The sequence below is a fragment of the Branchiostoma belcheri genome, unplaced genomic scaffold (genome assembly GCF_001625305.1).
Source record: "Branchiostoma belcheri isolate BF01 breed outbred unplaced genomic scaffold, Haploidv18h27 scaffold151, whole genome shotgun sequence".
NCBI lineage: Eukaryota > Metazoa > Chordata > Leptocardii > Amphioxiformes > Branchiostomatidae > Branchiostoma > Branchiostoma belcheri.
The window spans coordinates 464,087-485,907 of NW_017802947.1; the positions used below are offsets into that span (position 1 = coordinate 464,087).

The 21,821-nt window shown below is 43.1% G+C and overlaps 3 protein-coding genes across 5 annotated transcripts; all 3 read left to right on the plus strand.

Moving 5' to 3' along the window:
• The first annotated feature begins 1,142 nt into the window (after window positions 1–1,142).
• LOC109465477 (thrombospondin-3a-like) lies at window positions 1,143–2,679 on the plus strand. The gene is made up of 4 exons (XM_019762768.1): window positions 1,143–1,463; window positions 1,672–1,820; window positions 2,003–2,300; window positions 2,546–2,679. Exons 1-4 carry the CDS (start codon window positions 1,346–1,348, stop codon window positions 2,677–2,679), a joined length of 699 nt encoding a protein of 232 aa, XP_019618327.1. The 5' UTR covers window positions 1,143–1,345.
• A 2,595-nt stretch (window positions 2,680–5,274) lies between these two features.
• On the plus strand, window positions 5,275–8,318 carry LOC109465480 (DNA (cytosine-5)-methyltransferase 3A-like). The gene is made up of 7 exons (XM_019762771.1): window positions 5,275–5,418; window positions 5,668–5,768; window positions 6,104–6,235; window positions 6,613–6,720; window positions 7,295–7,345; window positions 7,593–7,682; window positions 8,086–8,318. The coding sequence occupies exons 2-7, from the start codon at window positions 5,694–5,696 to the stop codon at window positions 8,197–8,199; spliced, it is 570 nt and encodes a 189-aa protein (XP_019618330.1). The 5' UTR covers window positions 5,275–5,418; window positions 5,668–5,693; the 3' UTR covers window positions 8,200–8,318.
• Window positions 8,319–10,235: 1,917 nt separating this feature from the next.
• Window positions 10,236–21,082, plus strand: LOC109465510. Of its 3 annotated transcripts, XM_019762866.1 has the most exons (21): window positions 10,236–10,366; window positions 11,061–11,159; window positions 12,682–12,881; window positions 13,239–13,363; window positions 13,737–13,906; window positions 14,282–14,380; window positions 14,872–15,104; window positions 15,323–15,487; window positions 15,879–16,018; window positions 16,381–16,584; window positions 17,013–17,086; window positions 17,526–17,641; window positions 17,773–17,912; window positions 18,143–18,250; window positions 18,478–18,621; window positions 18,851–18,940; window positions 19,130–19,337; window positions 19,530–19,672; window positions 19,939–20,064; window positions 20,285–20,422; window positions 20,665–21,082. In XM_019762866.1, exons 2-21 carry the CDS (start codon window positions 11,077–11,079, stop codon window positions 20,767–20,769), a joined length of 2,811 nt encoding a protein of 936 aa, XP_019618425.1. In that variant the 5' UTR covers window positions 10,236–10,366; window positions 11,061–11,076; the 3' UTR covers window positions 20,770–21,082. The 3 variants fall into 3 exon arrangements, with proteins under 3 accessions (XP_019618425.1, XP_019618427.1, XP_019618426.1); XM_019762868.1 differs by lacking the exon at window positions 10,236–10,366 and having other exon boundaries at window positions 10,562–11,159; window positions 19,154–19,337; XM_019762867.1 differs by lacking the exon at window positions 10,236–10,366 and having other exon boundaries at window positions 10,562–11,159; window positions 18,478–18,606.
• Window positions 21,083–21,821: the final 739 nt, after the last annotated feature.

Here is a 21,821-nt window from a genome sequence, read left to right on the forward strand (position 1 = left end):
GTTACATGATAGTGGCCTATTGTATTCTGCCACCTTCTCTCGCAGTTGTCATGTAATCAACGCATTAATACATTAGTTATCACCAAGACTCACAAAGTCACAAAATTGTTTGTATAGTCACTGTGGTATTTGTATGTTTACTGTGGTGTCTACATATAGTCAGGAGTATTTGTTTGTACTGAAGGTTTATTTGATCTAATTAGATTCCTCTACTTTTTGTGATAACACATCAACTGATGCTTGCAGTAAACTGTAAAATCTGTTAGAACAAACATAGAAAGACATTCTGTAATTATAGTACATACGTATACAATGTTTATCAAGTGTCTGTGTGACAAAAAAAAGCAGCAGAATTTCTACACACACACACCGCGTAACCGATGATGAAATATTGTTAAATTGAAAATGCCTGTATTTTTTTCATGTAGCAACTGAGACTCTACAACCGGTATCCGCAGTTCAGACTACTTCAGCAATGCCAACTCTTCAGCCGAGTCCGTCCCAAACATCGGCGGGTCTCACCACCCACCTCACCAACTTTGACAGCACTGCCGCAAGTTCAAGAACTACGGCACACCCGACACTGTCTTCCTTTACACGTGATGCAAGGAACCAAGCTTCTACAAGACACGTGGTCCAATCTTCTTCTCACCCCGTCTCATTTTCATCAGCCCAACTCCAGTCCCTTCCGAAGAGTGCTATCGCCTCGAACGAAGCGACAACGATTGCAATGACTTCAACGGTTAAGTCGCATGTACTCTCATCAGTGGCGAACTACCTCGGACCATCCCCCAGCGTACTACCCTTTAGAACTTCAATTCTTGTCACGTTCCAGTCGGTAGGCGCGTCGGTACTATCCACTGCACCGCCAAAAGTCGGGATTGGTCAGTCAGTGATAACTTCTACTTTCAGATCTGCCTTCGCCACGCCACATCTTAGCACGCGTACAGTAAGCCCGTCCCTCGGCACTTCAGCTCCAGTTGTGACGCCTTTCGCCATAACATCGGCTCCACTTGTGGCTCCGCCCCTCGGCACTTCGGCTCCAGTTGTGACACCGACCCTCGGTACATCAGCTCCAGTTGTGACACCGTCCCTCGGCACTTCGACTCCGTCCCTAGGTACCATCAAAAGTAATCTGGGCACACCAACTCCAACCGGCACATCTTCACTGGGGACACCAGCATCATTTGTCAGACCATCATATGGCACTCTAACACAGGCGCCTTCCGTCACGTCATCTTTGAAACCTCGGTCAGTCGTTTCGTTATCCCTGCGTGAATCAACTACAGCCGGTGCACCGCAACTGAACACTGTGCGACTCGCCACCTCCCGGTTTACAGCGGCAATGCAGACAATGACGCTGCTCATAACTCCTTCGGTGGTGCGATCCATGTCACCAGTGACAGCAACCGTCATCCCTAACGTAACAGCAACGGCAACACCACACACTCTTCAGATACCAGGTGAGACTCTTATATGTTTTCAAATAATATTTTCGAAAATTCGTCGTCACAACTTTATGGCCTCCCATGCAGGTGTTGATTTATTTTTGTCACTTCAATTTCTGTCTTTACCACGAATTTGTGTATCTAAAATGACACAGTTTACAGTCGCAAACGCTGTCAATTTTGTCTGAAGGATGTTTTTCTTTGTTCGTCCGTCTTCCTGCAGTTCTCCAGGCACAGTCGTTTGACGTCATTTCTCGGAGCAGTGACGTGTTTAGTCCGGTAGAGGGCGCTACAATCGTTTTCAACTACGTCATACGGAACACCGGTCCCACCGATCTCCCTCCCAACAGCGGCAGAAACCTACAAATAAAGGTAGTCAATATAGTATATTTTGTTTGTTTTGAATGGCACAACGGGTAAACCGCGCCCCATGTGAGTCCCACTCCTGAGGCGTTGCCAAAAATGTCAAACTTAACTGTACATCCAGCCAAAATTTGATATACAAGTATAGTGTTCTGGCACTTCAAATCATAGTATGCCATATATCCCCACAGGTGTACCTTACCGACAGTGCACAGTTGGACGGCGCCACAGTCGTGTCGAGACCCGCAGGCGCCACAGGAAGGCCCCTGCACACCGCCCGGATCAGACACGGCATACAGAGGGGCGAGGCCGTTGAGCTGTTGGACGTTTCCGCACAGGTGTCTGTTCCCCAGGCTAACTGCAGTTCCTATACCCACCTCTGTGTGGCGTTTCAGATACACGGAACGGACGTGAACCAGACAAAGGCAGGCGTCTGCAAACCGCTGCGTAGAGGACAAGGCGGAGTTGGGGCACTGGATTGTAGCAAAGGTACTACAGGTCTTTCTCACTTACTTACCAATGTCGGGTCTTCATCTATTGGAGCTAATGTTGTTAGATTGGAATCAGAAATCCTGTTTGTACGTACCCTTTCATCTGTTTACCTGTACTTATCCCGTTATGGAATAAAAGTACAGTAAAGGTTATCTCCATTATTATTTACGCAAATGACTAGGAACTGATTTGGTTAAAACAGACGTGATTTGAAGATAACGTTGCCCTCTTTTCAATCACAGTGATAGGAGAGTGCAGCGCCACCTGTGATGCAAATGCGAACTGCATTCAGGCTAACGGCAAATCCAGCTGCGTCTGCGTAGCAGGGTTTACCGGGGATGGTCACGTGTGCTGGGGTGAGTGTCTAACTTTCTAGCTAGATTCCATTGCGTTGCGCAGTGAAGGAGTTAATATCTTTGAAAATCCGTTTTTTTCTTGGAAATTTTGGTCCAGTTTGAAGACTTTTGGACAAGAAGGAACAAGTAGGGTATAAACTTTCCTACTTTGGTCAAGTTTTGTCGATTTCAACAGTTTATTACTCCGTGAAGGAGGTCAGGACCTCCGGACGGAGTGTTGTAATCGGCTGATTTTTCATGTTCGCAGTCAAAACACTGGGTTCTCTTTGTGTAATCGGCACGCAATTTTATACGCCGTCTGCGGGCATGCCCGTGTTGATGCACGAATGTGTATTTTTGCCGTTGCTGCTTTCGCGGTCAATGTAATATCGCAGACGCACCCCTACAATTACGAGGCGAATTGGAATGGTCCAGAAAAACGCGTTGTTTGGAATAGCAGTGGGTTCAAAAAAGTTCATGCAGATACGGGGTGGTTTTTATAAGTGGTTCCAGATGTTTTTGCCCATGGTTAAGAGATGCCAAGTTTTTTGGAAGATGTTCGCAGCCAAAACGCATTCTTCCGTACGTCGCATTTCTGTGTAATTTCGCATGTGGTGTTGCATTATGTCCGGGATGATGCACGTCCTTTTATTTTTACCGTAGCTGTTTTGATATTGGAGTAAATGCTTATTTTCGAAACATCCCCATTTCTTTGAAATGGTTTCGTCCGTTTATGCAACTGTTACTGCGCTAATGACGACCAGTCGCGCTGTCCTGATACACCGCGAATGTGCGAGTGTTCCCTGTAGACAGTCCCGGGAGTCATTTTTTCGCACATTCCAGGAGCCAAACCAAAATACGTTCATGAACCGAGTCCAAAAAACCGAAACGTGAAAATCGGATGATCGGACCTGATGTACATTTCTCTTTCTATAGATTGTACACACAATACACACATCTTTAGATAATCTGGCCATGGCAGGTTAAAAAAAAGTAACCCTGAATCATACTAGATTAGCGTAAATGCATGTTAATGCGTTCAAAACAAGAAAAAATTGTTTCCGGGTATTAATCTCTTGAATCACGGCGCTGAATATTGACGCAAAAATATTTCGGGCATCGCGCGCCCTTCCCGCGTCACGTGTAGGCATCTCGCATCTCTGATTGGTTGTTGCGTCTTAAGATGACTGAGCCGACGCGCGTTTAAACAATTTTTCTTTGTTCGATTTATCACACTTCACAGAGAATTGTCGCCAATGGCTACTTCTTTTTGTTGCAATATATAATACTTCACGGAGAATTGTCGCCTATGGCTTCTTGTTTGGTATTATGAGAGACCTGAGTGATGAGGTCTTGTATGACCAGAGCGGATGGATACTTAAGTACATGAGAACGCAAACATTTTCAATCTTCCAAAATCGCAGATGAAGACGAGTGCAGGAGCGCCCCTTGCGCGGATGTACCGAACTCCAGTTGCGTGAACACGGCCGGGTCGTACCATTGTGCGTGCGTCCCGGGGTACGTCAGGACTGACGGAGCGTGCAGGGCTACAGTGGCGTTCCAAGCAGACGTGCGGTTCTTCGCCTACAACTACACGGAAGCCTACTCCAACAGCAGCTCCGCGGAGTATAGGCGGTTAGCTGGCATCTACTCCACGGAGGTATTTCTTGAAAGATTTCAAATTTTTGTTTTGTGTAATGTAATACATTACACAAAACTCCTAACTTTTTCGTGTGTATCCTAGAAGAAAATCTGAAGATACCACATCTTACAGCTTCGTCTGGGACTGCACTTGCCTTTAAAATGCAAATTTAAAGTTGTAAATCCTTTGTAGCAACTACATGTAAATAGTTTGACTTGGCAGAAGGTTTCTGTCGTGTTGTACTTGTATATAAGGAATTTGGAGAAGAATACACGGTAACCTTCTTGTGTCGTTACGTTACAAGTAACGTCATGCAAACTATACATCTATCCATACACAGATGACAAGCTTGTACCTCGCCAGCCCCCTAGCGAATGTCTTCCGAAGTGTAGAAGTGCTTGGGTTCCGGAGAGGCAGCGTGATCGGCACCCATGCAGTGAATGTGGCAGAAGGAAGCGGAGAGACGGCAAGCACCGTCAGTTCGGCCCTGCAAAACGCTATCCAGTCGGCAGGGGGCACCACTCTACAGATGTCGGCAAAGGTTGAAGTTACAGGTAAGTCATCAATATCTGGACAAATTTAATAGTATTCGCTTTTGAGATCATACCCAAGACATTCCCAACCAAAAAAAACTTCATTGTAGATCATTCGGCCTCATATCAGTATTCAAAACCATTGACTTTTATCAGAAAATTATGATGAAGTTTTTGCAAATTCTTGCCAGAGGACTAATTTCAACATACAGTGTATACATCATACATTAAGAGAAACAAGTGACTATAAAACAACTTAGCAAAGCAGGCCACTCTGTAGTGCAATGTATCAATCGTGTATTGTGAACAAAATAAGAATACCATAACATTTCAATTTTACCCTCTTCGAGTACCGGACCCAAACGGGTATAAACAGAGATTGAGACAAAGTACGGTATGTCTTTGCTAGATGCTTGGGAAATACATGTATAACGTCTTTTTTTCGACATGTATCTGCACAGATTACGACGAGTGCGCCAGTCCGGACAGTAATGACTGCAGTCCACACGCCGTGTGTGAGAACCAGCTGGGCGGGTTTACCTGTCTGTGTCGCACGGGCTACCAGGACAGGTCACCGCAAGGCAGGCCGGGAAGGAAATGCTACAGTCAGTAACACCTCTTCATCATTTTTCTTCAATGACTATTTTCTTTATAATAATAATAAATAAGATCGTAACAATGTGTATGATGAGCGACAGTGAAAAACTACTGAAGAGTTCAATATTCCCATTAGGAAAGCCGGGTTGAATTTTTAATGTAAAATAGTAACATTTCAACATTTGCTGCCCCACTTCAAGAATACGAATAAAACTTACTCTATTTACGTTTTTTTTTTCAAATTCTCTTCTTCCTAGACTCTACCCTAGTTGCCGGGGTAACTATGGGGCTGGTGGCATCAGCGCTTCTTATAATCGTCCTGGCGGTCTGCTGTTGTCGACAAAGGAAGAGAACAGAGGTAACTAACGTCACAATCTTTGCACGGGGGTGTCCAAAAATTTTATTCCAACACCTGAAAATACCAAATACAATGACACAAAAACAATCCGCATAATCTGGACTCCAATAACTAGTCATATACCAAAAAATCTGAGGAATCCGTCAAACCTTCCGTGAGCTACAGTTGCGAACACACAAACATTACCGAAAACAGAACCCTTCTGCGGAAGGATATCTCCTTCCCCGGAAGTTAAAAATCAATGTGTTTTAAAATAGCCAGCATTTGTTGATGATCACGTGTATACAATTACTACATTTCACAGATACCTGTGTTTTTTGTTGTTCACTGTCCAGCCTGTTGGAGTAGGTGACCTTGTATGGGGTAAACAGGGCGTGCGGTCGTTCTGGTGGCCGGGAGAGGTGGTACAGGGCAGGAACGGGAACTCTCTCTGGGTCCGCTGGTTCGGACTCAACACTTTCTCTCCTGTAAGTTCGGATTTATTTCATAATATAGAGCCCAGTAGTGCCCGTGGTTGTATGGTTACCAAGAAGTTATTTATTTCACAAGGTTGGGTTGGTGACGACTTTAACTAAAACAGGCACGGAGGCTGTTTCGTGACATGTTGCTAGAAATGTTCTTATCTGTCCAGCAAATGTAAACTGTATATGCATGTTCCTTTTCGTATTATCCATGTTTTTAAGGTTACATTTACCATTTTTTCTTTCTATCTGCTGAGTAATTTTTCCCGTAATCTATTCCCAATTTGCAGAATGTCAGGGTGCCCTTGTACTATGCTCAAATCGCTTTAAATGTAGTACTTACGACGTTGTTATCATATCCTACGTCTTTTGTGTTTTACCAGGTCAGCGAACTAAAAGTTCACAAGTTCCAGTCACTGAAGCAACACTACGATTCGGAAGCTAACAAGACCATGCAGTCCTACCGCGAAGCTTTGAAGAGAGTTCTGGAGGTGCGTATCGGTGTACATGTCCAATACGATTTCCCAGTTCACGCTACAGTATTCTGGCCCTGGTACACAGTGCATTTTGTCGTTGAATTTTAAACTGTTGTATGTTGAATTTTAGACTGTTGTAAAATCACAACAAAATTCAGGAGTTTCTCCTGCCATGATGTTTTTATCAAATAAAGTTCAAAGTACTGACCACTAAAAGCACACTAGGGAACGGTGCACGTACAAAAATCTTGTTTATAGTGCTGAACGCAATCCGCGTCTAATTTTACAGCCATATCCCTTGTGCTGGATACAGAGTTAACACCACCCATCATATATATTACAAAGACCCGTCCTTGGTACTGAACTCCATCCACCATTATTATACAAGGAAACGATGTACAGGAAAAACTGTGTTGAACGTCTTCCACATATATTGAAACGGCACTGTCCTTGGTGCTGAACACCGTCCATTCGGCAGAGCAGATGTAAGCGTAAGTGGACGTGAAGAAGTTTGGCGCTTTGAATGAGGTGCTTTGGAATTGAATCCCTTTCGATTGTGTTAATGTCTACCTCCTGTTTTTTTTTTCAGAAAAAGAACTCACAACGAAGAGACATGTACGAACTGACATTGGAAAATGAGGTAAGCACTTTGGGACAATTTTAACGGATTCTTGAAATAATTATAAAGACAGAAGAAAAATAAGAATACCTTCACGACAAGCCAAGCGTATTTGATTGAATCGATTGAAATTGCAAGATTTCAACTGTTATTTTTTCAGCTAGATTTTTGAAAGAATATATAACAAATCAGCATGTAGATACTTTATTCAGAATTTTGTACCGACAGTTGCCAAGTTGATCTGACTTTCCAGTCTCTCCCTGTCCAGACCCTTCCGTCGTATTCAGAAACCCTTCTCGATGAGACCACACCTCCAGAGGATCATCCGTACCAGGACGTCATTAACGAGTATGCACGGGTGAGTAAGGAAACAATATATTATTCTAAAAAACAATATATTTCATCCATATCATGGTATGGAGTGAAATATAAAAAACGACCGGGAACCACGACGGGAATAGCTGGTTGGGTGGCGTCAGTGTGATGACGATGTGGGACTCAAATAATTGGTCACCTTGGTGACGAATTGAGACTGGACTTAGATGCACAATTGTAATGTATTATGAGCTGTTTCTAACGGAGAAGAGAAAGTATTTTCCTTCTGTAAAAGAAAGTAACTGACACCATTAATCGTAAATTCATTTCTTTACAGAATACATACCATTGACGCTGAACTCAATAATAAAATAATAATAATAAGTTAACATTATCCCTGACAGGGTAATTGAAAGTCAATGACGTTTTTACTTTTTTATTGACAGCTGATGGTACCCCCGTCACGGCAAATCGACGAGTCCACCGCAGAGGTTCATGGGTACACTAACGGCGCACTTCTAGAAGACGAGGGTCCGTACCGAGAAATGGAAGTCAGATGAACACAGCATGGAGACAGGTCCTGGATACTGCCGACCCACGGGTCCTTGGGAAGTAGAAATACGTGTTGAACAGAAATTAGTGTTGTAGTGTTTCACCAGTCCTGACAATTGTTGTAAAACACTGTACTTGGTATTGCTGTAGTTTTGATATATTGTAGAATAGATAACTGTTTCCAAAAAGTACGTATACGGCCATGTAGATGCACATAGTTCAGCAAAAATCCACCCAGCCTTGTAAATATACTGTTATAGAGTTCCTTATGCTATTAATGCATGTTTTGTGTGTTTTTAAATCAGTCGAAATTAGTAGTTGCTGTCGATAGTTTTAGGGCGAGAAATAATCATCACACAAACAAATGTGGCAATAGTTGTGAATGAGTTGGTCGTGTTTCATTGTTATATCAAGTATATATGTAGTCCTCACACGCACACACGAACACACACAGGGATGCACTGAAGGTTCAAAGCTTAACGCCAACGTCAACGGTCTATGGAATTGTCTAACTTACTTTCATCAAATTACAGATTTGGTCGAACAAACAAACAAAACAAAATACACACAGTTATAACAAACATATTCACAAGCGCGGACGAAGGTGTTAACTCCTAAACTTATAGAGCTCCTAGTTTTTTAAGACTTAATATATGTACCAGTGGTCTGCCTTTGTTAACCACACACAACACAGTGCTATGTCGGGTACAACAACCGTACAGACCATGACACATGCTCGGACGTCATGTGTAGTCTGGGCGACGGGCAGTGATTGCTTGGGTCTGGTACTTTAAACTGTCAACGTTGATAAATAGCTGACTGTGCATTCTTGGATGGGGAGAACTTAGGTGCCCTTGTCTTAATTTACCAGTTTTTTTCGCTGTTTCTATTTTTCTGTGCTAACATCTATGTGCACATTCTTACTTTACCTACCAGAGTAAAGTATTTTTTGGGATGGGGAGGTCTCTCTGCTTGTTAATTTGCGTGTTTGTTTCTATGAGTCATGATATATAAACAATTCATCATTGCCGTACATGCTATTTTTGGACTGGGAGGGTCACAGAGCAATATGGGCAAAAGGTCTACCAAGTCTTGTTTTCTTTGTGTTGTCGCGACGGAGACTGTCGAAAACAAAGTCATAAAGCACCAACAACAACGCGTGACATTCTGCTGATATTTGCCATGTACACACGGGTGGAAGATATGTCGGCAAATCGCACCATCGATAAACCCTCCTATCTTATCCGCCTCCGCTTATAAATGTGCCCCTTATCAACCATTTATGGCGCCAGCGGTTTAAATCAAACATTTGCACATATTGAGAATAGTCTATCGATATCTTGTTACCAGGGTGCTGTTGACTTGATCAGACTTGTGATGTCGTAGTCTCCAGTACTTTGATCGGCGTATACATGGCTACGTGCACACAGTACTCTATTAAAAGAACGCCGCCATTGTTCAAGGTCAGCCACAGAAGCTGAAGGTTTAGTACAAAGATTACTGTTAGAACCGTCCAGAAGTTTGCTTGTGGTAGCCATGAATTTATTGGAATAATAGGAGGTTTATTTTAAATACTAGTACATACCCAAATGACTAATTGCAGGTACAAACAACATGTATGAAAAAGAAAAGACAATGATATAATGTTATGTGATATATATAGTCTAACGTTATACAACATTCTACAACATACGCGGTACTAGTTTTACAGGGTTTGACTTCTTCTTTTGAGGCAGTGGAAGACGAATGATTGCACGCCACAGTCTATCTTGCATTCGTGGGGTAAAAACTTTACGACGTGGGTGAAAAAAATATTCCCACTCCAAAAATCTTAATACCAAACGACATTTACTGGCGCAAAAGTCATGAATCCCTTTAAAATATCTCCAGAGGCCTTGAACGTGTTTTTCTATAGTGTCAGCATTTCAAACCACACATACCAAGCAATGACTTTTGTAATTTATAGCCTTTGAGTGGGCGGGCGCTGCGTGTACACTGTATGTTTAGACGATTGCGTCAGAGACTGTCGGACAAACGTAGTGTACTTAGAATTCTAGTATTCCGTCCACCTTGCCTAACCCCGTGTATGGTCCGATAACTATATCCTGATATATATAAATATCGGGTCTGTTTTTATACTCAAATATTAGTGACGAGACGTTGTCTGACTTCTCAGTAAGTACAATTCAATTCTTCTACCAAAAACACTAGATTCACCTCCAACGAACCCCTGGAGCGTGGTTGTCAGTCAAATTGGACTCAGATTTAACTCAAATCTGACGTGGTTTGTATAGAAAGGTAGCCGTGGCCTAAATCTGGACTGACTGCTCCCGAACTTCGGTCAACCTAGGTGGGCTGGTGTTCGGGTGAGGGTTTTGAATGCGTGACAGGAGCTTGAGGTAAAGATGTCGAAATTCGTTTGTATTTTCACTTCAAGCTTTTGATAAACTTTCATGTTGTGTACGTGTTTTAGAGTAGCGGTTTAGTCCTCTGAACGGGCCATGTCTCTTGGTAATACGTGTTTGTTAACAGAAGGGGACCGCTTACATGTAGGGTCTCCGCCTTTGTTTTGATTAAATGAGCGGTAACACTCAGGGCTGAAGACCTGGTCTCACTCCACAGAGCCTCGGACCAAGGGTCAGACCACACCTGTCACGATGTGTAAATCGCCAAGTGATGATAAACAGGAAATCGTGGTTTGGTTATAACACAGAGAACCAAAAAGGCTTTTTTCATCACCCACACATCACTCACTCTTGTGGTCACAGTCGGGGGAGAACAGTCCGAGAAGCCAGGTCTTTAGCTTGACGAAAGCTGTGGTGGGCAGCGTGTTTTAAGCACTGTGTGTGATATACCCTCTCTTCTATAGGGATTCGTGTTAAAGGATGGCGTTTTCTACATTTATCGTGATCTGTCTGGAAATTCTCTGTCTCCTTGTCAACTCCTTGGATTCAGCACCGTCTGAAAGGTACGTTGTCATTTACAGCATATTTTGTACAGTTACGTACGTTGTACATTTAGAAAACATGAGGCTGGGACTAGTACATGAATAGGGACAGGTATATTTAGTGATACCGGATGTCGTGTTCGATAGTGTACTTGGAAATATGCGGCCAGTTAGAGCATATTCATTTTCAATTATTTTATTCTAGAAAAAAAGACAATGACGTTCATTACCTTACATATGCGATAAATGCCTTGTATCTTGACAGATGCTGGCGTAGTCCAAAACGATTTAGGCGCTTGAAACGGCCCTTGATGTTTTTTTCGAAATTTTCACAATTTGTGCACGTTTGCTGTGACAGTGGCAAGAGTAGCAGTCACCATTAAAATAGCTGCTTCCATAGCGAAAGTGTTTTAGTTTTTGATAAGTGAAATTATGCAGATACATGTATTTGTAAGTTTACCTTGTGGACTAAAGATGTCATTATTATAATAGTTATAAACTGTAGACGTGCGATAGTGATGCTTGGCTACATTTTCTTTTATCAATCTCTTTCCTAACGTTATAAATATCGTACAAATGTACAATTGTACGTTAAGATAACATTCAAACTGTATTTACAGATATAGAATTGTTTCATCGTGGCCTCAAAATAGAATGACTACTGCAAAACAAACTTTCATTGTTGAAAACAAATTCATGGGTGCAAAAAGAGCACATCTGTCCCTTGAAATTGTCCATCTAAGAGCTAAAAGAAGTAAGTATAAACAAGTGTGCGTGCCGGTGAGACGGGCCAGAACACGCGCCATTTGCATGGTGTGGACAGACATCCTACATGTTTGCAGTGTAAGCTGTTGAAATATATTATCATTTCCTGCCACGCATTTTCACTCTTTTTACAAACATTCGAAACCGCGCACTCTTTCTTATATGTATTTATCTTACAAAACCTTGAAATATATCGTATTAATGAAAACAGCTACATGTGAAGTTGTAAGTGAAGGTTTGCAATTTGTTTGAGTTGGATAAGATAATGTTAACAGTACTCGCTTCATTAATATCTGTAGATCTGTCGTGTTTTTGTCGATAACTTGTGAATTTACATAGCTACAGCCGCCATGTTGGTGGATGCGATAGACGCAAGATGGCGTACGTGTTTAGCAAAAGGGAAACAAACTGATTTAACCCACCAAGATGGCGGACGCAGCAGGTCGGCAGAACGTACTACGCCTATGCGAAATCCGTAATATATCGTGCAAAGAATTTCGGCATAACGTCTCATTTAATGTCGCATTTGCATCTTTACGGATGACATCCGGCCGTCTATAGTTTTCAAATGTTATATCGGAAAAGATATCGTCTGCAACGGACAAAATTCTGATGTAACGTCCACCAAACATTCAACGAAAACGGTAAAAAAAATTTGGCAGACGCAGTACATTCTGCTGACGTCTTCCAACTTGCTGGGTGCTTGATTGTGCCATATATATAGTCACATGGATGCAAAATTCTGTGAATGAATGAATGAATTTTTTTCTTCACACAGCCAACTGAATCTGCCGAGTTTCTGCGACAAGGAATGCCCGCCGTTTGAAAGCCTGTGCTCCACGACAGACTACGAGGTTCGGCGCTACGCCAGCGCCATGTGGGTCTCCACTACCGAGTACGGCGACTCAGGGTTCTCTATGGGGCAGCTCCGGGCAGCAGAGAGACTCGTCATGTACATACAGGGGGACAATAGCAAAGGTGTGACACCTGGGGTGTGGGTGTGGCTGCGTGGGTGTGTGCATGCCGTAGTATATGCACATCTGTCTGTGCGTGCGTGCGTGTGTTTGTGTGTGTGTGTGTGTGTGTGTGTGTGTGTGTGTGTGTGTGTGTGTGTGTGTGTGTGCGTATTTGTGTATGAGTATGTGTTTGTATGTGTGTACAGTCGTATGTTTTATTTTGCAGTGTGTGATCAAAATGCATCTTCCCTGATGCTTGCAGTTGATTGATTGAATGAATGAATGAATGAATGAATGAATGAATGATTGATTGATCGAAATGTACCCTGTATATCCGTTGAAGTATGTTGATAACCTTAAACCGTGTCCATGTTGACAGGTGTAAAGTTGCCTCTGACGGTACCTCTCGTGACGCAGCTGAGCATGTCGGGAGACGCGGTTACCGTGTCGACCCTGGTGTCCAGAAAACTCCATGCAGACCCTCCAACCCCTCGGCATCCAAAGGTACACTCTTTTTAGCACGTTTAAACGAACAAAGTAATTTATTGTGGATGACAACCCCTCTATAGCATTAAAATGTTGTGTCTGATAGACTCTGATAAGACATCGTCTGCATCGGGCAAAATTCTGATGCAACATTGACCAAACATCTAACGAAAACCATGAAAAAAACGGGGTTTTGAAAATCAAACCCTCTACAGAAACTGTGCAGATAGTTTATGTCTATGGTTGTTTGCATGTCCTTTTGTATATATATTAAGCTTGCATTCCTTTAATGTGTGATGTTATATGTTTGTTTTTTTTCATACCTGAAATAAAGAATAAGTAACCTATGAAAAAGCAACTTTCGTCGACACTCCCTGTTGTTACCCTACAGGTAGTACTTGACGTTCTGCCGGAGACTGTCCTGTACGTCCGCCCGTTCTCAGGGTACACCACCCGGAGTCTGGTGAAGGCACAGGCACAGAAACTCTTCAAGTCGCTCCAGAGGAACGCCGAACCATTTTACGGCGAGCAGGACTACTTCTACGTGGCCCGCTATCCCAGGTAATGTTTAACGTCACATTTCAAAACCGGGGCCCGGCCGGGCTGTTGGCGTACTAGTAAACGAAAAATAAACAATTCATATCAAGAATCTGCACAAATAATGCTTATGACTAGTTTGTTTATCAATGTTGTTGTGTTATGTTGTCTTTTATATCATACTTTTCGTTTCCACCAACTGGGCCCCATGTTGGAAATTGTGACCTCGCCATAAGACTGCTCTTAAAACTAAAATGCACCCGTAGACAGGTCCCAATAACACATTTCTTATAAGAATTCACTGTCAAAATATCGCAAAGAGATAGTTGTGTACCTGTGATACCATTGTACTCTGTAGCGACCTCCAATTGATAAATACATTAACACCGTGTTTTCCAGTCTGGACGCGTACAAAACACCCAAACCGCGGAACTGGAGACACTGTCTGCTGTACGGAGATGCCCACGAGTGCGACTCATACAGGGCACAGAAACGTAGGTACGCCTTTCAGTACCTCTTATTTTCATCATCAGTACCGTATTCATTATCATCATTATCATCGTGGCCTTCATTATCGTTATCTTCATCATCATTATCTTCATCATCATTTAATGTTTATCATGTGTTTAATTTGCTATAAATATTTTAATCATCATTGTCATGACGTAGCCATACAACATTTAGAACCGAATAGCAAAGTTCTTTATTCATAACCGTAACCACTTGTTTAAAGAGCCAACATTTCGATGACCGTCTGACTTCTTCATCAGGACTAAAGTGGTTGGTTCACTGTGCACTGAAACTACAAGTGTCACTACTAACAATGTGGTCCCAAACGTTAAGTAATCGTGACACAAAACGAGTCATAATTGCCCTGATTAAGATGACAGGCGGTCATCGAAACGTCTTGTCAATCAAGTGGTTGTGGATAAAGAACTTTGTTATTCAAATTCTCACCAACCTTATGAAATTATTCACGGTATCTTCAGAACCTCCTCATCAAGCAGACGGGGCAGGAGGTATAACGAGATCTGGGTGTTCGCCACCAACGAGCGGACCCAGAACTACCGCCAGTTCGTCTACGGGAGAGAGTTCAGCTTCCTGAACGTCCCGTCATGCCTGAGGGGGGCCGGAAACGACCTACTGAAGAAATGGGGACCTCCTCTTCAGGAGTCGGTCCACTGGATGTGGAAGTCGCAGTGTGGGGACAAGTTTTGTACATGTACGTGTAGACTTCTTCTTTGGATAATCACAGTCAATTTTGGCTGATTGCAAGGAAGTTCCTTGCGGAAGTTCTAAGACGTTTTCTCGTACTTAAACGGAACGTTTCTCACAGACAAGAAGAGGGGAGGGGTGTAGATACAGGTATAAGGTGAAAGACGTCCTACGATCTGACAAATAAACTGATTGTTATTTGTCCTCCTTTTTTTGTCTCCTCAGCAAAAAGTTGCCCGAAGTACAAGGTGCTGGAGACTCACAAAGCTGGGTTCGAGACGCGGAGTTATGGGAACCTGCACCTGATAGGTCACATGCCGGCCACGTGTCATTACGACTACGTGGAGCCGCTGGGAACAGAACCAATCAAACGGCACATGAATAAAACAGGTATGAGGTGTTCTGCCATTGGTCAAGCATTGGACTCTACTATTGGGTATTTGTAAGTGACGTCACAACTTGCGGGTATAAATAGCTACCGCCGCCATATTGGTGGAGGCATAGATCCAAGATGGCGACTACTCATATAGAACCGCATACCGTGTTAGCTAGTAATTCCTAGTTTACAACGTATCAAAAACCAACGTCAGCTGAAATGTTTGCCTTTGAATTTCTCCAGTGACACATTCCGGTTTCTTTAACTTGCTGTAGTGAGGAAGTTGGCTTTATTGCAGAAGGAAAGATTTTTTTAGACTTTGAGTATAGCCTACCTGACACTTGCCTGTAACAGGCCTAGTTTGTTCACTGTCCAGAATAATTCAAACACGACTTTTTGTCCCAGACGAGCTGTCCAGGTTCTCCGCAGACATGTTACCGCGCAAGGCCACGTTCATCACCCAGCGGTACAGGAAGGGTCACGAGGGATGCGACAAGTTCTTCCTCTTCTACTACCCTGTAGCAGACGTCAGCGAACTCAACCTGGTAATCTTCAAGCAGATGCTACGATGGCGAGGCAGTGTCCAATCGGCCAAGGAGTGACCTTTAGTCAACGAAGGCTAATATAGACACTCTTTGGCCGATTGCATAATGCTTTTTCACCGTAGGATCTGCTTGGAGATCATGAACTTTGCACTTTTGCAGAATATTAGAACATTGTAATACTGAATCCACATTTTCCTTCAAAATGGCTCCTTGATACCGAATCTTATATTGTTGACTTATTGGCCATCGTACATGAGATAAGTTATGGTGGATTAAAAACATGTTTTCTCATAGACTTGTCAAAAGTTTACTAAAAAAGAAACTTTTATGCCAATTTAAGTAAACATTATTGCCGTGTTTAGAAACGAGCCCTCTTGTTGAAGCGCTTTGACTACCTGGACACGTACGTCAGATGTTTCACCGGTTACGTCAGTCCTGACGTCATCATGGACCAGGCCCGTTACCTTAGCAACCAGCTCCATGACAACGGGCTGTGCCGCGTGAGGGACAGGGTGACGGTGGCGGAGTACGACAGCCAATCACGGCTGTTCGATCGGCATAACGAAGTAAGTCAAGCTAAAGCCACGGACGTTAACGACGGAAGCGTACTAGATACTAGTAATCACTTTCAGTCAACTCTGAATGGGTTTTAAAGTTCTAATTGGTAATTTACAGCTTTCAAACGATTGTATAGCAAAAGATCAATAACTTTGCTTAATTGCTTATGTAAAACAAAGCATTAAAGAAAAATTCTATAGCTAGTAAAGACTTGTACAAATGCCCCAAGGGAAACGTTATGAGAGACTTGGAAGATCTAGAGATGTGTACATGTTTCACATGGAAAGGAGCATGAACACAAGCGCAGGACAGAAGACAATGGAAAGCAGTGGTGACCAGCATCGTCAACATATAAGACTGGCGATGATGATGAAGACTTGTAAGTTTTGTCATTCATCCAAAACTCTTATCTATTTCATATCTCGCTGTGTTACAGATCCTTTTTGACGCAGTAGATTGCAAGAAGCCCCAGGAGCGTTCGCCAGACTTTGTCTTCGATTTGCCTGTCAGGTACGTCAGTCTTTCTCTATCATGCAAGAGAAACAACACCTGTTGTCAGTTGTCAAGGAGGTCATGTAACGAAAAACACCTGTGATAACAGAGGGCGCTATCAGATGTGATTAATGACTTTCCCCCCGCTGGGACAGACTGAACCCAACCATATCCATTACAACCTGACCTAATGGCCATGCGGAAACACAGACACACACATACACATACACACACACACACACACACACACACACACACACACACACACACACACACACACACACACACACACACACACACACACACACACACACACACACACACACACACACCTCCATTTTAATGGAGCCTAAATGGACACCAATATGGCGGAAAGCATTGAACTTCATTTTTATGGCAGCTCATGATACGAAACTTAATATGGCATTGTAAAGATGAAAAGGAATTTCTGTTTCAGTGACAAGAAATACACACTACCAGATATTGGAGACAGATGCCTCAAGAGAGAATGTGCATCGTTCAAGACTTTGAAGAAATACGAGAACTTCAGGAAGATGACGAGTGCTGGCAACAGTATGTATCTCGTATCTTAAAATCTACAGTGTTTGTACGTAAAATATCTTAATGATGGTCACACAACGACAGACCGATACGTAGTTGATACAAAAGAAATCAAATTTGAACTGACGTCATGTTGCTTCCAGATAAGTGGGCGTGTGTGGAACAGAAGTCATGTGACCTGGAGTCGGCACGTGATTCGTCCTTAAACCGCCTCTTGTCTTACATCAACGGGAAGAACAGCGCAGGCGCAGCTATGGACTTGGTCATGCCTCTGGCCATAACGGTCAGTTCATTTCTATCCTTTTTAATATGTTCGTGTGTCCAGACTCCAGAGTTTGAGTTTTTGTACCACGACCAAGAATAAAATGGCTACGCGTTTCGGTAGTCCTTATGCTACTGTGATCAAGGCAATAAAGACTGCAGCTACTTTTCACCGCTAGATGGCGCTGTGGCAAGATGAATGCAGTCCCCAAACGTGACTGAGTTTGTATCCCCCCCCCCTCCTCCCGCTAGGTGAACATGACGGCAGGGAAGCTGGAGGAATGTGCGTGGACGATCACCACATGTCTGCCGGTCCCACACAAGCACCATCTGGACGTGCCATGGGCGCTGGACACTGAGGTACGAAATATTTCTGTAATCTTCATGTAACAGAAGCGCATTTGATTATTCCGATGATCCTCTAAGGCTTCTGGAGATCTTGCAGATCACAGGTGTTTTTCATTACATGACCTTCTTTACGTACATGTATAGAGCTGGTGCTGTTTCACTGGCATGACAAAGAAGGGATTGTAAAAGGAGATCTAAGCATTTCCTGGAGGTATGAGATCTCCGGATTCTTGTTGCAGGTTGTGATTACGAGTCTCTGGGAGGAGCCGGGGTTCTTCCAGCCTTTCCCCGGCGCGGTGACCACGGACAGAGCGATGGATGTGTACACACAGTTCCGACACCTGCTACACGACATGCGGACCGTTAGGGTACATGCTTCGCTGGTGCGAAATTATTCAAATTTCCACATGCCAGTACTTACTATTTGTGCTGTCTTACATAACATCTTTCAAAATGAAAAAATTTCCACCATTTATCCGCCTTGCAATCGTTATGCCTCCATTATTGTTATCCTAAGAATGCGATATATATATTTTTTTTTGCTCATTTACTTGAATATTATTAGATAGAAGCGGTGGACGTGCAATTATTCAAACACTCGTTTCTCTTCAGAAAGAGGTCTTCAGTATTCTGATGTACGATTCGGATGGGGCCGGAAAAGAGGGCTACAACGAACTCATCATCATGGAGGATGAAACTGAAGTAGGTCAACTACAGTACTCAGTTTTGTTATCATACACAGAGCTAAATATATGTTGAAGGCCTTTGTACCTGTGTTTTTGACATGTTCTTCCCTAGAACCCACTACAACGAATTGTCTAATACGAACGCAAGAAAGGATTGGCCTTAATGTAAAAATAGGATGCTTATGTCTGTCTGTCTGTGCGCCAGTCTCCATCTCTTTATCGTGACCAGACACCGGGAAAAAACAAGGCGTATAAGCGAGAACACGCCGTGAAGGACGAGGCACCGCGAGATCCCGCGAGAAAAGCCGAGATCGTCTACGTCCCGATGCCGCCCAGGTGCAAAACCACCGAATGCATGCCGATAAGGAAGACCAAGGACTTCGGCGACTTCTGGGAGATAACAGTAACAGATTGTAAGTATAGTTGTAAAGACTTCATAAAAGACTTCAGGATAGAAGTCCCAGTTTAAAAATTCATCATCATTTCTACTGTCGGTATTTCTAAAGCTCATTTCATTTTCAAGATTAACTTTGAAGATATGATTACAAGTACTAGTAGCCTAATTGTTTGTTTGGGTACGTCTTTTCTCTCGTTAATCCTTTTAGACAAGGGCGTGTGCCATTTTGAAATTGGCTGTGGAGTCCATCACTCGGGAAGGAAGGTCTTCCGCCCCCTTCTTAAATACTTCGCCGGAGACAACGTTGGAGGAATCCCTCTGGGCAGTCTTACGGCGCCTCTGTTCTTCAATGTGAGTTAGGCGAGCATGTCTTGTGTTATCTCTTGTGATCTACCTTATTCTCTACAGAGTGGCTCGTTTTCAACAACATTTATTGTACATCGCAGTAGGGTCTAACTAAAACTATTTGTAGTCCCAATGAATACATAACACTGACTCAGTGACCAAAATTACTTCCACATGATACCCATAATGCACTCCACATGTTACCCATAATGCACTCCACGTGTTACCCATGATGCTCTTCACGTGTTACCCATAATACACTCCTTCTCCAGTACCAAGGCGTGGTGCTGATGGGTTCCGCTGAAGAAGGGAGCTGCAGTTTACCGTATGAAATCTGCCTGCCGCTGCCAAAGGCTTTCCGAGGCAGGGATGACCAGATTGCTGCACTTAATAACCACGTAAGTAACTAAAAACTAACAAACAAATGTTCATCTTGCTTGACAGGTTTTTCCCTAGTTATATGCCCCATTATCGCCTATTTCTTACAAAGTTGATTTCGTAGGAGTCACCCTCATAACAAAAAAGTAATGTGACCTGAATTTTGTGTCAGTTGTATGTAATTCTTCACTTCGTACACTTAGTTGAAATTTAGAAATGTATTCTTCCCGACCGACACAGACAAACTTGTACACTCGAGATGAGGTGAAGGCGTACATCACGAGAGTACACGAGTACCCACTTCTCGCGAGAACAATCCGAGAACACGGGATACGCCTCATGGATCGCCTGGACCAGGAAGGAGTGAGATACGACAAGGTAGTACTGTCATGTTTATGTTTATCGCGAATCAACATACATGTAAATGTAGATATCTATTGTGCTTTCTGAAGGATTATTTTTCAATGAACTTTTCTGTATCTTTGACATCCAGAGCATCACACACAAAAAAATCTAAACGTTCTTGTACGGAAAGAGACATTATTTAATGCAATACCCGAGACGTCCCAAGAAACGCGTCCCAAGATCGCCTGCACTTATCACGTCATCGTTTTTTCCAGGAGGCGCTGTTAGCCTTCACGTATGACGACAACTTCACACCGCCGAGCCAGAGAGTCAGCTATGTCGGCTTCGGCAACCCCATCAGCGGGAATGGCCATGCTTAAAACGCCTCCGCCCCTAAGGCGTCGCCAAAAAATAGCCAAGCACTGACGTTATGCCATGACAAGTTAGACGCATACCGTATGTTGTGTCAGTAAGAGGGCCAACTTCAATGTCAAGGCCATGGAGCCCAACAGATTCGCAGAACGATTGTATATATATAAACATCTACGAACTTCCAACATTGAAAGAATGTAGTAGTTTAACATAGTGCGCCTGAGTTGGCATTAAGATATGTTTAAAAGCTGTACTAACACTGGCATGCAGAATACTGATTAACATACCATAGTGACCTTCCTTACTATAATGTCTAATTAAGTTTAGATTCTTTTCCAACTTTTCTTATCTGTGACTTTTTGTAAACTTGTATAAAACTTGTATAGATACACTCAGTACGGATTGTCACCTTTGTTGTTATTGGCGTGTGACCCTATTTGGTACAGGGAGCAAGAGCCGATAGGCATGCAGCTTTTCTATATGGATGTCCTGATTGGCCACATTGCAGGTAGTGCGTGGTTCTTCTTGCTGATTGGCTATTGAGAATTGAATCACACTGACACCTGGCACAAGCCATGTAGCGATTAAACCAGCTCACAAGGACTTGGCATGGCTGGCTACCTCTTCAGACGCCCGGATAATCCATGGATAATATACATAAAGAAATGACTGCAGTTTGAAAGGTACCTGCTAGGGGGCTCCAGAAAAGCAGCCGTGATTCTGCCCACAATGCCTCACGGTTCCATTAAAGACAAACAGCTTGTTTGACTCCGTCAAGGCCGACAGAGGGTCAAACCAGTCCACACAGGGACTTTGGGATGGCGCCAAAAACATCAGGGAAAGAAAGAAACTTGAAATACTGAAAACTCTTAGTGCACAGGGAACCAGTATTACGCCTAGTATCTAGCGTCGGTGCACAGTGAACCTGTGACAGTCATAATTGCCCCGATGAAGATGGCAAAAGGCCGTCTGCTTTTCTTGAACAAGAACTTTGCTATTTAGTATTGAAAAATGTTTGAAGAGATGCCCAGTGCGATATGAATTTCTAGTAGATGGGAAG